The sequence below is a fragment of the Teleopsis dalmanni genome, chromosome 2 (assembly GCF_002237135.1).
Source record: "Teleopsis dalmanni isolate 2A chromosome 2, ASM223713v2, whole genome shotgun sequence".
NCBI lineage: Eukaryota > Metazoa > Arthropoda > Insecta > Diptera > Diopsidae > Teleopsis > Teleopsis dalmanni.
Genome location: NC_051847.1, coordinates 115,053,263 through 115,068,663, shown reverse-complemented (window position 1 = coordinate 115,068,663; position 15,401 = coordinate 115,053,263). Strand labels below are relative to the sequence as shown.

The window sequence follows — 15,401 nt, the reverse complement described above, 5'->3', positions numbered from 1 at the left end:
TTTACCAATCCAAAACAAAAATTGCACTAAAAGTGTAGCTCGAAAACGCTATTATATTGAATTAAACAAACGTTGTTTTCTTTAATATTAAAAAAAATAACATATAACATATTCTGGTAATTAAATATATGTTTGTCAAACATTTTCTCAAACGTAAAGTAATACAACTCTGTAATGTACTACAGTACAGTCGTAGCGTATCTATAGTAAACACATAAAAAGACGTCTTGCTACCTGCTTCAGAAAAGTGGTAAAAATAACTCTATAATTTCGGAAAATTTAAGTTGATACTATTAATTTATAATTACTTTACATAAAACGTAAGTTAAATTGTATTAAATATGTTAGATGAGCATAAAATAAAATACTAGAAATTGAATTTTATAATTTTCTTACGTAGCCACATAAACACCCTCGAAAACTTGTACCAGCAAAAAAGAGCAATAGAGAAAACAACAACAACAATATTTACGCTTAGCAGTAGAAGTAAACGAAAGCAACCCAAATAAGAATTGCGATTATAAATTTTAGTCATGGATGAAGCAAATATACAAGACAAAGAGCGATTCGCTAGTAGGGAAAATCATTGCGAAATTGAACGACGACGTCGAAATAAAATGACTGCTTATATTACTGAGTTATCAGATATGGTGCCAACTTGCAGTGCTTTAGCACGGAAGCCTGATAAATTGACAATATTACGTATGGCGGTTGCTCATATGAAAGCCCTACGTGGCACTGGAAACACAAGCAGTGATGGAACTTACAAACCTTCTTTTCTTACCGATCAGGAATTGAAACATTTAATATTGGAAGCAGCAGATGGATTTCTTTTTGTGGTTTCGTGCGATTCTGGACGTATAATATATGTTTCAGACTCAGTAACTCCAGTATTAAATTACACTCAAAGCGATTGGTATGGTACAAGCATGTACGATCACATACATCCAGATGATCGCGAAAAAATTCGCGAACAATTATCTACGCAGGAAAATCAAAACACAGGTCGTATTTTAGATTTGAAAACTGGAACTGTTAAAAAAGAAGGTCATCAATCATCAATGCGATTAACGATGGGAGCACGCCGTGGATTTATATGCCGGATGCGCGTTGGCAATGTTAATCCTGAATCAATGGTGGCCGGTCATTTAAACCGTCTTAAGCAACGCAATTCATTAGGCCCTTCACGTGATGGTACTAATTATGCTGTAGTACATTGCACTGGTTATATAAAAAACTGGCCCCCAACTGATATGTTTCCAGGCGTCCATATGGAACGTCCTGTTGATGATGATATGCATGCTTCACATTGCTGTCTGGTAGCAATTGGCCGTCTACAGGTTACATCTACAGCTTCCACTGATATGTCAGGCTCTAACAATCAATCTGAATTTATAACACGTCATGCAATGGATGGAAAATTCACTTTTGTAGATCAACGTGTACTCAATATTCTGGGTTACACACCAACTGACTTACTTGGGAAAATTTGCTATGATTTTTTTCACCCTGAAGATCAAAGTCACATGAAGGAGAGTTTCGATCAAGTACTTAAACAAAAAGGACAAATGTTTTCCTTGATGTATCGCGCACGTGCCAAAAGTGGTGAATTTATTTGGTTACGCACACAAGCTTATGCTTTTTTAAATCCTTATACCGACGAAGTGGAGTATATTGTTTGCACTAACAGTTCAGGTAAAACTATGCATTCCACTGGTCATGAAACAAATACTCCAGACCAGTCTGAGCATGTTTATGTAGCACCTGGTGTAGATTATACGTTGCAAACGAGACGTGATGTTACACCAGCAGTTTCTGCTACTGAAGCAAATATGTTTAATACACATGGCATGATAGGTGCACATATACAAACACAAACAGCGATGGCGACACAACAACAATCAAATAATATACAACGCCCAGCTTCAGCTCAAAACCCAGTTACATATAATTATGATGCAACTCATTCACCATTAGGATATGGTACTAATGCTGGTGGACCATCTCCAAACACATCGCATTTAGCTAAAATACCTAAAGCAAATACATCACCTACACCAGCAACACCTACTTGGACATCTTTACGACAGCAACAACCCGTCACTGAAGGTTATCAATATAATCAAACGAGTCCAGCACGTTCGCCTAGTGGACCTACATATACACAACTTAGCGCTGGTAATTCTGCCAGACAAACAAATTATCATGGAACCACTCAACCACCTGCAAATGCACCCGGAATGTGGGATTGGCAAAATGCAGCACAGACACCGCAAGCTGGACTTGGTAACGCAAGTGGTCATCCATCACATGGGCATCCACATACTACACACGTGCATGGACAACCTCAGGGTCAAGAGTTTTCTGAAATGTTACAAATGCTTGATCAAAGTGGCCCCGCTACTTTTGAGGATTTAAACATAAATATGTTTAATGCCCCATTCGAATAATTTTATTGTGCAACATTTTATAAGTTAAGGGGAGCAATAATCATAAATTCATTTCTCAAGAAAATTTTTTTATAAATATTTTTATATATTATTGGTATCCACATTTGATACATTTAAACATTAATCGTGCAAAAATTATATTTTTGTTAAAAGTGTATGTATATTCAAACACTTTAATTGCCGATATTGGAAAACAATTTATTGTCACGTTCTGTTCTAAAATTATATAAAAATGTTTATATATTAAGCAGTTTTGTGATGTAAATTGTTGAAACGATATATAAATGCACAAGGTTAAAATATGTTATAAAATTCTGAAAGAATCATTTAAAAAATATATGTATTATTTTCGCTTATTGTACTTTATTTTTTTGTTTATTTTGTAATAATTACTAAAACTGCAATGGCAATAGTATACAATTGTCATTGAGGTAATTTGTACATCAACAAACACATAAAATGTTGATTCAGCAACAATTTTATATTTATTTTTTGTCATATTATTATTACACTTAAACAAATACATGTATCAAATGGATTAATGGGTTCGTCTAATTTTAAACAGTTATTATCATATTGCATTTGCATTTATTTATAGTTAAAAGAATCTAACGATTTATGAACTATAGATCTCGTATATAGTATTAGTTATCAAATTGCACAACAAATTTTTTATTGCGCCTAATATTAAGCATTCTACGACATATTAAGGATGTATTTACACAAATTGTAATTTTAGAAAATAAATTTTAGCTTTAATAAAACATTTTTTTAATACATTACATTTTTATGCTTATCTTAAGGCATGTGTCAGAAACATTGGCATCCCAAGTCAAGAACAATTTAATAAAGGACAGCATCAAAAACGAGCAAAATTGCTAGCTAACAGCGCTGAATCCCAATATGCTTTAAAGTGTTCGAAGGAAATTGCTGTATAATGTTTTCAATGTAAGGACTTGGTAACGACTTACTGAGAATATTTAGCTTTGGCGTCCATCTGTTTTCCCGTTCATATGCATAAACAAATTTGAACTATACATATTTATTTATGGCCAAGTGGAAACTGACAAGTTCCCATACAAATCATTTTTTATTAGCTCACACTCCATTCTAACCAATGCACTCGTCTTTGTATTTTTTCATGTTTCCTGCTATATACGTCCTTGCGAGTTGAAACAATAACAACGTTTAGCATTTTTTTACTGTGAAGTACAATCACTTTTCTGTAGTTTAATAATTTATTCCGTTATTATTACAAATAATTGTAATGTGTTTTACTTGTGTTTTTAAATAATAGTAGATCTAAATTGATTTCGAAAAAGAAAAATGTTTTCCTTGCTCTATTAATGAAAAGATATAATTTGATTCTGGTATGTATGTATATACATATATGTATACAACATCGTCGGCGCGCGAACGCACAGAGAAACTGCAATTTTATAACGGTGAAGATGCTGTAAAGTTCGCAGTCGCTTCGCTTGAGATGGATTGGACACGTTATGAGAATGCCGAGAATGCTGATGTATAGAACAACAATTTTGGAAGGCAAAAAAAATACATTGGCATTAGCCAGTTTTTTTATTGCAATTATGTTAAATGATAATTACTTAAAATAAAAAGAAAAACTACGAAGCTAAATTTGTTTAAAGGACTTGTTTTAGGTTTTAACTGTTTTAACTGTTTAATTAAAAATTCAAACCAGTCAAAGAATGTATTAATGAGTATAAAAAAAACTAGTAAATATCTGAGATCGTTTAGTACTATTAAAGACAAAGAAAATAGTATACATATGTTAGGCGACAAAGTTCTTAAAATGACTAAATTTAAGAAGTATTGCAATTAAAAATAGTAGTAGTGAAAAGTTCAGGTCTGATAAGGATAAGTTTGAAATTTTTGCTAATTTTTGATTTCTGAGACGTCCATGTCAGATGGATCTTCGTATCAAACACATAATCTCCTGTAAAATTTCAATCAGAATGGAAAAAACTCAGTAATAAAAAATCTTCAGATTTATTCGATACTAAAGTATTAAATGTTTGTCGAAACATTTGCAAGTGCTTGCTATATCTTATCATAGTGTAGTGCAATTTTCTAACATACATTTTTAAAACTATATCTATGCATTAAGATGAAAAATGCGTAGCCCTTCTATCACATATTCAATTTATTTTTTCTCCATTTGACCTTATGGATAAGCAATATTAGTAAACTGGAATCTTTTTTTAAACAGTTTGCTGTTAATTAATATCCTAAACTGCTAGTACATTTATATAAACTATCGTTATATTGCTTTTAATTATCATACGTTTTAACAGCAATCATAAACTTGAAAGTAACACTAATTCTTGAAAGTGACACTAGTCCGTTTACCAAAAAATTCAGCCTCTCATGTATCCACATGAACATTACAATTATCTAAGCCAGGGCTGTCCAAAGCACGGCCCGCGACCAATGTTTGTGCGGCCCGCGTAATATTTTTAATCTAGTACAATTAAGCAAACTTCCTTTTGGAGTACTGGTAAAACTTTATTATTTTATTTGTGTGGTATACCAAATAAATGAATTCAAATTGATAAATTAATAAAACTAAATTTCACATTATAACTGCATTTTTATTTTTGTCAAAAACAACTATGAACAATGTATTTGTTTCTTCAGCCCCCTAATCTATACAGTGATTTGTATTGGCCTGCGATCGCATCTGGTTTGGACAGCTATAACAAAAAAAACAATTTGGCTATAGTCAAATCTTAAATACGTATGTATATACATACGCCTGCGTTATTTGTGTTTAATATTTTTTTATTTGATTTAACATACATTGGTAAATTATATATTATCTATTCCTCCGGTTTTTCTGGCGGGGGTCCACATGGTTGAAGCATATGTTCCATTAAATTAAAACGAATTCGAGCCTTGGATTCGTTCTCAACAATCGCATAGTAGTTTAACATATCGTAGTGTCCCATATAAGATGCCAAAGAGTCTCGATGCTGATTCGTTAGCCACTCATATTTTGTTGTATCCGCATGTCCAGTACCGATATATTTACTTTGTAGATGTTCCAACTGACTATGAATATTATGAATATATCTTTCACCCATTATGTTGTAAACAGAAATGCTTTACTCTAATGATGTTTACTGTCAAACATAGAATATCTACATATGTGTAATATATTCACAATAACATTTTTTAACGCATCATAATCACAATAGATTGTAGTTAATAAATTCGAAGATATTAGAATTATATTAAATTTGTATAAGTCATATTAGAAAATTGACTTTAGCTTATTATTTTCTTTTTTATTACTATATTCTATTTTATTACTATATTCACAACAATTTTTAAACATAAAAATATGTATTATATATAAACATTTATATATAAAACTTCTACATCTAGTGAAGTATATTTTGATATGTTTGTACCAGTTTAATAATTGCCGGCAATTGGTTCGATTTGGAGTGAAGATGTGTGGGAGAACTTGCTTGTAAATATGAAGTTTATTATTATTAATTGTGTTTTTAACAATTTCTAACGAAATTTTTCAACTGATTATTTAAAATACATTTTCAGAACTTTGGATCCTAATCAAATAATTTGTGCGTGTAAGTACAAAACAACGAAGTCAGTTGATAAAACTAACTGTAAAACTAAAGAGCAAGAAGCAAACACAAAGCAGATAAAAGAAACTGACTCAAGTTATCTGTCTCCAGAATGGCGTCCAGAGTTTAATTGTGGGAGAAAATTCATTTCTTCATACAATGTAGCGCCGACAGATATAACGCCAGTACTTGTGTCCACAGATCACTTCTCAGAAGATAACAATGGCGACTATCAGTCTCGTGTCCTTGTGCCGATGATGTGGGGTATGATACCCTTTTGGCATAAAGGTGATTACCGCAAGCATGGGCTCTCTACGAACAATTGTAGATTAGAACACATGTTAAGTTCTAAACTTTATAGAGGTCCTTTTCGGCGTGGCCAACGTTGTGTCGTTCTGTGTGAAGGTTTCTACGAATGGCAAACAACAAAAACTACAAAACCTTCAGAGCGTGCTGCTTTTTTAATTCACATGCCACAGAAGGAAGGTATTATCATATATGACAAAACTACTTGGATAGAAAATATAAACCTACTAAAAATGGCTGGACTTTTTGATGTATGGGAGGACGATAATGGCGATAAAATTTATAGTTACAGCGTAATTACTTTTGAATCTTCAAGTAAATTTAATTGGATGCATCACCGTATGCCCGCTATATTAGAAAATGAACAGCAAATAAATGTATGTAATAAAAATATTTAGTTGTTTGAGAGAATAAATTAATATTTTTATTTTAGGACTGGTTAGATTTCAAGCGTGTAACAGACGAGCAGGCGCTGAACACACTTCAACCAGCTAAGGAAATTATTTGGTATCAAGTATCCAATTTAGTTAATAACTCGCGAAATAAATCTGATCAATGTAACAAACCTATTGATTTAGCTCAGAAACAAAAATTGCCTACTCCATCTAGTAATAAAACATTACTTTCTTGGCTTAATGTTCGCAAAAGACGCGAAGATTGTTTAGCAAGTGAAAATGAAGAAAAGGAATCAAATGATTCGGAAGATGAAGGTAAAGAAATTCAAATGCCTAAACGACAAAAATTTTCGGATTACAAGAAAACTTTAACGAAAGTCGATTTATTCACCGATGATGAAAAAAAAGAAGTGTGCGATGAGAACTCAGCCAAAGCGGAAAACAACAAATAAAAAAATTTCATAATGTCAAAAATAATACTAAGTTAAGTTTAAACTTAAATTTTTTTTTACTAATTTAAGTTAAAATAATTTGTATGATACACGCGGTACAGTATACCGTATTATATAAAAGTATAAATAAAAGTATTTAATTTTAATATAGTTTATACCATCCAGTCATCCGTAAAAGAATATATATATCTTAAATTTCTGTTGTCAAACAGTTAACATAAGATTTGATGAGATCATCACAACGGTATATAATAAATCTTTGTTTAATACGGTATTTAATACGGATCAGAAAATTTCTATATTCAAGTTTGTTTATTTTCTACTTTTTTTTTAATGAATAATGACAATAAGAAAAGGAAGTAATGTGTAGATAGTAAACATGTTTCATTTATTATTTTTGAGAATTGCATAAAAAGATTTCAGTTATCGGTCCAATAAACGAACGATCTATTGTGAAATCTTTTTTATATTGTATTTTCCAGTTGTGTTTTCATATCATGTATCTATTTATATTATATAACTACTTTAAATAAGATAATGAACTTGTTTAATGATGCTAGCAATTTTATTTATTAATCTCAGAAGAAGAGGTTAATTCTTGATGTGAACGAATAGGTGAAAATACGAATAAAATTATAAAATTGATCGATATTGAAATGGGAGCGACCGAGATTACATTCCGGAGTCACTCGTCAAATCTGACACCCAAACATAGCTCAGCAGTAGTTATTTTTTTGACAATTGTTCAAATATATTTGTTTTTCTCTCCAAGAAATAGGCTTTGGCCATATTGCTTCTAATGACTGGAATATAACCCAACCCAACTATAATTGCTGTTATGAGCTATATCTAGTTTGATACAGATTTTAGCTAATCCGGCACTTGAACCAGCTTAGCTTTTACACGTTATGTTATCCTCCGTACCTAGTCTGATACGGATTCACTAATCCGGCACTTTAACCAGCTTAGTAATTCACTTACGCAATCCGGCACATGAACCAGTTACGTAATTTATAAATAGCTATATATATATGTAAATATATATATAGGTATTTATTTATTTATTTTATTATTTATTGATTTTCAAATTCGGCACATAAACCGACTTTGATCAAGGTTCTTTTAGGCACTTAAACCAAAAGAAAACACTTGGTTGAATTCAGGTTTTTGAAATTGAATTAAATGTTTATTGAAAAATGTTGTGCTTTTATACAAAATTCTTAACACTAAGCTTATGGTAAAGGAGGAAATGCACCTAGTTCCCACGATTTGTTATCCGATGGACTTTGAACATTCAAGGCCAAGGGCACTCGTGGGAAATATGTGCATTACCTATGCTTATACTATTTAATGCAGCCAGCAAGCTGGTATATGTACTTTGCCATATATCAACCTGCTTCACAAATTTGGTGACTTAAATGTGTTATCACTGAAGCCATGCACCAACTCATATTGCACCTGTGGGAACAACAGAATTGTCGCAGCGGCTTGCCTATTGCTGCAACTTACAACGAACACACGATAAAAGAAAATGAACATAATGCCTATCAACCTTGCACAGTGGCGTGTGAAGATGATCATGTTACGTCTGGCACGCTGATAGCGTGCGAATATTTAGTTGTGAGAGCCAGCAACATTGCTAAAAATATTTGATAACACAAATAAAACCAACAACAAAAACAACATAAGAAGCTAATTTAAAGTACTTATGTATACATATAATTAATACAATAATAATTGATACAATTGATTTTTATAATAAATTTCATACAAAACTTAACAATTGCCTAAAAGGAAAGCTGTGCGGCAAGGAAATTGCGGCATTTATGATCTCGCAAAATATTGCAGTTGCTACACAATAAGAAATTAAACTTTTTTATCTAAACAACTTTTTCTCTTTACTCAGGTTTTTCCGTAAGAACCCTCAAGGAATGCTGGATATAAAATTGGTCTCTTGCTACAGGACTTAAAATCGCATTGTCAGCTTACTTTCTCTTGTCTAACACCAATTATTTGTAAGTGATAGACTTAAACATCTACATCTTCACATATAAGTCAAGATTTGGTAAACTAAATGAGACACACCAACTAGGGTAAAATCCAATAGCATTAGCTTTTATAGTTACTAGATACACATACTTTCATGTGTGTAACTTCCTTAGTTACGCACATAAGACTTTTATTACAGTCACTATTCATTCTATCGAATCCTTGTTTCCAATCCTCGCATAGCCACCATGAATAGGGATATTAGTAAAATGATGTATGATCATCATCGTAATAAATGACAATGATCAAACAAGTCAAGGCTTTCTAAACTTTAAAGGCCGATTGCATTTCAAAGCTCATTCTCAAGCATCTCGGAAATATTAGCCTCTAATACTGACTGACATTGTAAGCACTTCCATCAACTTTTATCATTATCTTTTATAAATGAAAAACTTGTACAACCTCACGGTTGAAGACAGGCAAACCGATGATAGATGAACCTTTAAGCCAATTTCTCTACTTTTCTCCAGTAGTTAAAGTTGGTACTGGTTCTAAACCAGATATTGCATTCACATTGCTCCTGTCAACAAGGATTTTAAAAAAAGCACTTGAAATATCTTTGTGAGAGCACATTTTAAACCTTCAATACTTTTTACCAAAGTCGACCTTATGAGCGCAAAGTGTAAGTAAGTATTGATAAATGCAAAGCAAAAGAACTGCCACCTGTACTGTTGCAGTATGAACCAAATGAGTAATGAAGCCAACATCAGTAAGATAAAATATAAATATAGGTTAACAGCAGTCCGGAAAAATGTATCATTCTCTTCGAAACCACGGTTGTACAGCAACAAATCTCTTAAAACGCTTGCACCTGAAATTACTAAGAATGACGCCTTCCTTGTTCAGTAAAAACTGTCCTGATTAAATTCTGGTCAAGTTATAACTATGAACTAAACCAAATTGGAAGGCCGCAGAAAGAAGTATATACGTCAATGATTGTCTTGGAGAAAAATACAAATACTGTAATAATTTTGGGATACCATAAAAATAAAATAATGTAATTTCACCAAAATATATTAAGGGAAAATTTGCGTAATTTTTTTTATTTTTCAGAAACGTGGCACGGGCTGCATATGTATTATTCGCGGACCGCATATGGACCGTGCGCCGTGCTTTCAATAGCCCTGTGCTAAACAGTTACTTTTTACACTTAGATACATCAATAACCAATAGGTGTCGTACATCTGTTTTTATGTCCCAATGTATACACTAATCTGAGCGCTACTGATCATTGACTCCGATCCATTGAAGATTAAAGATTCCTCTGTCTCTACAGAGCTAGTTTGAATTAAAATCAACACATCCCTCATCCATTTTGTATCCCAAACAACATCTCTTCTTCTCACTTATACCCTTCCTATTCTTTACCGCAGTGGTGTCGCTAGGGGTCAGCGATGTCTGCGACCGCCTACGGCCTCGCAAAAAGTAACCGACTGTGGATAGTAAGCACTTAATAAATATTTTGAACAATTTGGTTTGATAATGGCATTAACTATATTCGAAGTATTCCCGAATGTTTATATAGTAATTAGATTCATGTTCACAGTTCCAGTCAGTATAGCTTCGACGGAAAGAAGCTTCTCAAAGTTAAAATTGATTAAGACGTACTAGAAAAGTATGATGATCCAAGAGAGACTATCTCCATTGGAAACTCTATAAACTGAAGCCAAAATAGCAGCTGGCGCAAATTATGATATAATTTAAAAAAAATTGATTGAGGCTAAAAGTAGGAAAATTCATTTATTTTAATTTGTGTTTATTTTAATTTGATTAGCAATAAAATTTTCAATCATGCTTTATCGTATTAGTGAATGTAACTTATTTACTTTTACAACTGGGTTGTAATGGGGGCCACGCAATTCTGATGTCGCCGACGTGAAGAGTTAGTCTAACTCCGCCATTGCTTTACCGTACCATAGTATTTGTATTTTGTAATTCCTTTCATGTCTCCTGCTACAGAGATCTCTGCAAGCTACAACAATAATAACAAGGCGACTAGATGTCTAAATTAGACTGCTCAATCCTGCTATTGGATCCACAAAATGCTCTGAACTTTTAATTTCAACATTAATTTTTTAAAGTATGTTAAAAACCTTTTAACATACCGAGTTAACATACGAGTGTAACTTTTTATTTTTAAATTTATTTATGTCGGAGGTATTGTCTCCGACACAAATAATTTTTCAGTTTTTATATTAAATATAACATCCCTATTTTTCTTTAAAAAGCAGGTACATTTTTTTCTTACTTATTCAGCTGTTTTCACAGTGGGAAGGTATACAAATTTAAAACTTTTGTCAGATGGTCTTCTACTAAATTAATATGAATTCTACAGAATCTAGTGATGAACTGGAAGTAGCAGGTGACTCTGCAACAGTTTTTATCAGGTTATCTGAAATGGTACTACATATTTTATAATACTTTCCATATATTACAATAAAACTATTGTATTGTAGGTTCGGAACCAGTACTTAAACTTTCTGGAACAACAGTTAATTGCAAATGCAAAAATGTGGCGAGTCTCACACGACTTAACGCTCAACGAGACTAAATTTAAGGAACATATACATAACTGTGCAGAATTGTTGGAAAAAAAAGCTATTAAATCATGCATGATGACACAAATCTACCAAAGGAAAATGCTGAAAATAGTAAATAAAAATAGTTATTTATCAGATATTATTTTATTAACCAATTATTACTCATTTGTGTTATAGATAGCAGAAGTGCGTCGATCAACACAGCAGTGCCGTTTGGAGAAAACGTTACAATCTGAAATTGAAAATATAGGAAATATAAAATTTGTAAATACCGGCACACAGACTGAAAATTTCAATATTGAAAATTACGATTTGGAGACAATTCATTCACCTGATAAATTAAATACGTTAAACTCACTCTGCGAAAACAAGCAGATATATGAATATGGTGATAGCAATGAAATATATAAAAGAAAAAGATTAAAACTATTTAAAAATTCTAACGTTAAATCACGGATAAAATATAAAAAATTTCGGAGCAATTTAAAGGCAGATGCAACTACAAATTTAGCATATTCCAAAAGTATAAATCCTGAAGCGTCTTGCAACTTAAATAAGTCCGAAATTGAGGTAGATGAAATTGATGCAGAACTATCTAAACTATTTTATGAAGATGCTACAGAATTTGATCAGTTATTTGGTATTCATCCAAACGTTGAAGTAGACCCACTTGTTAGTAATATACTTAATGAAATTGAAAATTCCAAATTACCGAATATAGAAGATAGTAATAGTAAAAGTGATATCTCGCCAACATATATTGAAACCAATATGGAATCTAATTATGCTGTATCAATAAGTGAATCAAATAAACGGCTAGCATTAAATCAAGAGATGGCAAAAGATTTAAGTCAAAGTCCTTGGCCTTGTGAACTGTTTATGCAAAGACTTCGTTTACATGAATGTCTTAATCGACTAATTGATAAAGATCTTCGTTGGCATGACTTAATAAAATGTAAATTTAGATCTTTGTTTGGAGAAGACAGCGATGATGAATTTACAGTACATAGTCCTTCAATAGAATTAGATGATGTTTTGATTAATAGCTGCATACTACGAATTTCTGGTTGGATCGTACAACATTTAATGAAGCCATATAAAGATGGTTTAATAGCTAATCGTTTTCTATTTAAGAAATTAGCTAAAAAAATTGCAAAAAGTATAATCATGGAAAATCAATATCCTAGTAAGTTTATTTATTTTTGTTATATCTATACAATTTTTATGTATTTTATATATTTAGGTGAGCAATTTGTTAAGGAAGTTATTGAAAATTTCTTCTGCGAATATGTGAAAGTGACATCAATTGATTTTTTAAATAATATGGAAGTGCGAATTTACCCCATTGATGAGTAATTAATATAATTGTATTGGTATTATTATATTGTTTGCGCTGGTATTAATTTATTTAACTTTTTTATATATTTGTTCAATGTTCCAATTTATGAACTAGAACAAGTTCGGGTTAAATGGTTGTTATAAAGTATAGTGCAAATACAATAGTTTCTAAGTCACGCTTTAGTACGCTTTATAGATTTCTCACCTGATAAAATTTTCCTGATAGGTATACATATATATTATTATATATTAAATGATCTCCAATCCTTTTAAAAACATACATAAATTAATTTAAATTGTGCGAATAATACATTTCGACATACATAAGTAAACATAAGTTTACTCTGTCATGTAGAGAGTACTGCATAGTCAAACTGTCTTTGATGTATGAATATAAAATCAAGTCTATAATAATAATTAAGTATTAACAACATTAGGAACTAGATGACACTAGATGACGTGCTATCACTGTACCAGTAGATGGCACGCTACTGAACTTAACTAAATGTAAAATGACTATATGAAATCAGCTTCGGATAAGCTACCTGTAGTTTTTAACTATATTCTACGCATACGCCCAAACAAATTCAATTTGAAGTCCGATTGTAGAAAAATGAACATAATAAAAGAAAAAATTCATTCTTAGAAAATATATTAATACACGAAAAATGAAAAAAAAATTGAAATAAATGAAATATTTAAAATCAAATTTTTTTAATTTTATGCCGATGATATATGTTTTACGATATCCGTAAAATCTGTATGGTTATTTGAGTAAGAAATTCAAAATTTTTGAATTTGAAAACTTCCTCACTATACCCCATTATCTATTTAAAATATAATTATTGTCGCAGGAAAATAAATATTTAAATAATATATTTTTTGAAATACTATGAGTTGCGAATACATCAAAGACTAATTAAAATAAATACCAGTCATTCAATTAAAGGATATATATTGTATTAAAAATTAACATACAAATTAACTTACGATATTTGAATGAATCATTTTTAAAGTATTGATGATTTTTGATTAGCTTTTATCATGTGGACTTTGCCACGACACACTGTACATTGATTAATGTTAAAAATCGAATCATATATGGAGGCTATGAGACATATGAAATGACACCCTGCCCCTATCCATATGGGAGAAGGGTTCAATATTTCATAATGAATGAAACCAATGACAAATGTACATATATGGTATTTGTCCAAACAAATTTTGTGAAGTAATAACTGATTTTATCCGAAAAATGACCTCAATTTTTTTAAACTCCACAATGATTGAATAAAAATACTAAATATAACTTTTAGTATTTGAGTGGATTTACATTTTTTTCTGGTTTTATGCTGGGAAATCGTACCTTGCCCGTCCACCTTTTGGGTACATTTTTCCGTTTTTTGAACCAAATAATCTCCTCCCGAAAACGAAACACATGCACTTTGAAACGAAAGACATGTATATATTATAAAATGTGCCATATCAAGCGAGTTAAAAGTGAGTAACAAATTCTATGTCTTAATAAACAAATTTTGTGAGATATAATCTCATTTGCAGTGTTAATCGCTATATAAGGTACTGCAGCACATATTATATAAAACACGAAGAAACGTTAATAAGAAAAATCTCAATATCATAAAACTGCATTTTCACATAATCCTAATTTCTATAAGAATGTATAATTTTTTTTATTAAAATAATTAATACTATATCGTATTATTAGTTTAAAATGTTTGGCTTTTAATATTATGTTTATTAAAACTTTTTATTTAGCATAGAAATAAGCAAAACGTTAAAAAATTTTCTAATCACCAAAAAAGTTTCTATCTATTAAAAAATTTAGCACTAGCTTCAAGCTATTATAAGTTCTACTCACAGATGTTGCAAATCCTTTTTAAATAGATCATGAGTATCATAATTGTGAAGCGAAATAAATATATATGTTATAAAAATTAATATTTATGAGAATACAATAAAATTGAAAAAAATATTACATCTTTGAATTTTCTATTAATAACTGCGTTATTGAAGACGAATTCTCAATTTTTAAGTTTTAAATAGGCATTTATCATATACTAATAGTTTTTTGAATTAATATTACTTTAGTATTATATCAGGAATTTGTGTTTTAATTATTGAATAAGTTTCCATTCTTTAATCCAAAAATTAAATAATTGAAATGAAAAAGAAGGCATTTTAAAATTTATTTTATTTCCTAAATCAATTTTTTCGCTTTTAAGTAAATATAGAGAATTTA

The 15,401-nt window shown here is 30.9% G+C and overlaps 4 protein-coding genes across 4 annotated transcripts; 3 read left to right on the top strand and 1 right to left on the bottom strand.

Moving 5' to 3' along the window:
• Positions 1-171: 171 nt before the first annotated feature.
• Positions 172-2,752, top strand: LOC119685195 (aryl hydrocarbon receptor nuclear translocator homolog). The gene is made up of 2 exons (XM_038099422.1): positions 172-320; positions 401-2,752. Exon 2 carries the CDS (start codon positions 534-536, stop codon positions 2,448-2,450), a length of 1,917 nt encoding a protein of 638 aa, XP_037955350.1. The 5' UTR covers positions 172-320; positions 401-533; the 3' UTR covers positions 2,451-2,752.
• Positions 2,753-5,037: 2,285 nt separating this feature from the next.
• On the bottom strand, positions 5,038-5,600 carry LOC119685211 (splicing factor 3B subunit 5). The gene is made up of 2 exons (XM_038099444.1): positions 5,271-5,600; positions 5,038-5,164 (listed from the first exon to the last, which is right to left on the bottom strand). Exon 1 carries the CDS (start codon positions 5,552-5,554, stop codon positions 5,291-5,293), a length of 264 nt encoding a protein of 87 aa, XP_037955372.1. The 5' UTR covers positions 5,555-5,600; the 3' UTR covers positions 5,038-5,164; positions 5,271-5,290.
• A 228-nt stretch (positions 5,601-5,828) lies between these two features.
• Positions 5,829-7,446, top strand: LOC119685201 (abasic site processing protein HMCES). The gene is made up of 3 exons (XM_038099432.1): positions 5,829-5,946; positions 6,033-6,744; positions 6,801-7,446. Exons 1-3 carry the CDS (start codon positions 5,927-5,929, stop codon positions 7,212-7,214), a joined length of 1,146 nt encoding a protein of 381 aa, XP_037955360.1. The 5' UTR covers positions 5,829-5,926; the 3' UTR covers positions 7,215-7,446.
• A 4,093-nt stretch (positions 7,447-11,539) lies between these two features.
• On the top strand, positions 11,540-13,791 carry LOC119685199. Its single transcript, XM_038099430.1, has 4 exons — positions 11,540-11,663; positions 11,720-11,914; positions 11,981-12,989; positions 13,047-13,791. Exons 1-4 carry the CDS (start codon positions 11,586-11,588, stop codon positions 13,157-13,159), a joined length of 1,395 nt encoding a protein of 464 aa, XP_037955358.1. The 5' UTR covers positions 11,540-11,585; the 3' UTR covers positions 13,160-13,791.
• The last annotated feature ends 1,610 nt before the right edge of the window (positions 13,792-15,401 follow it).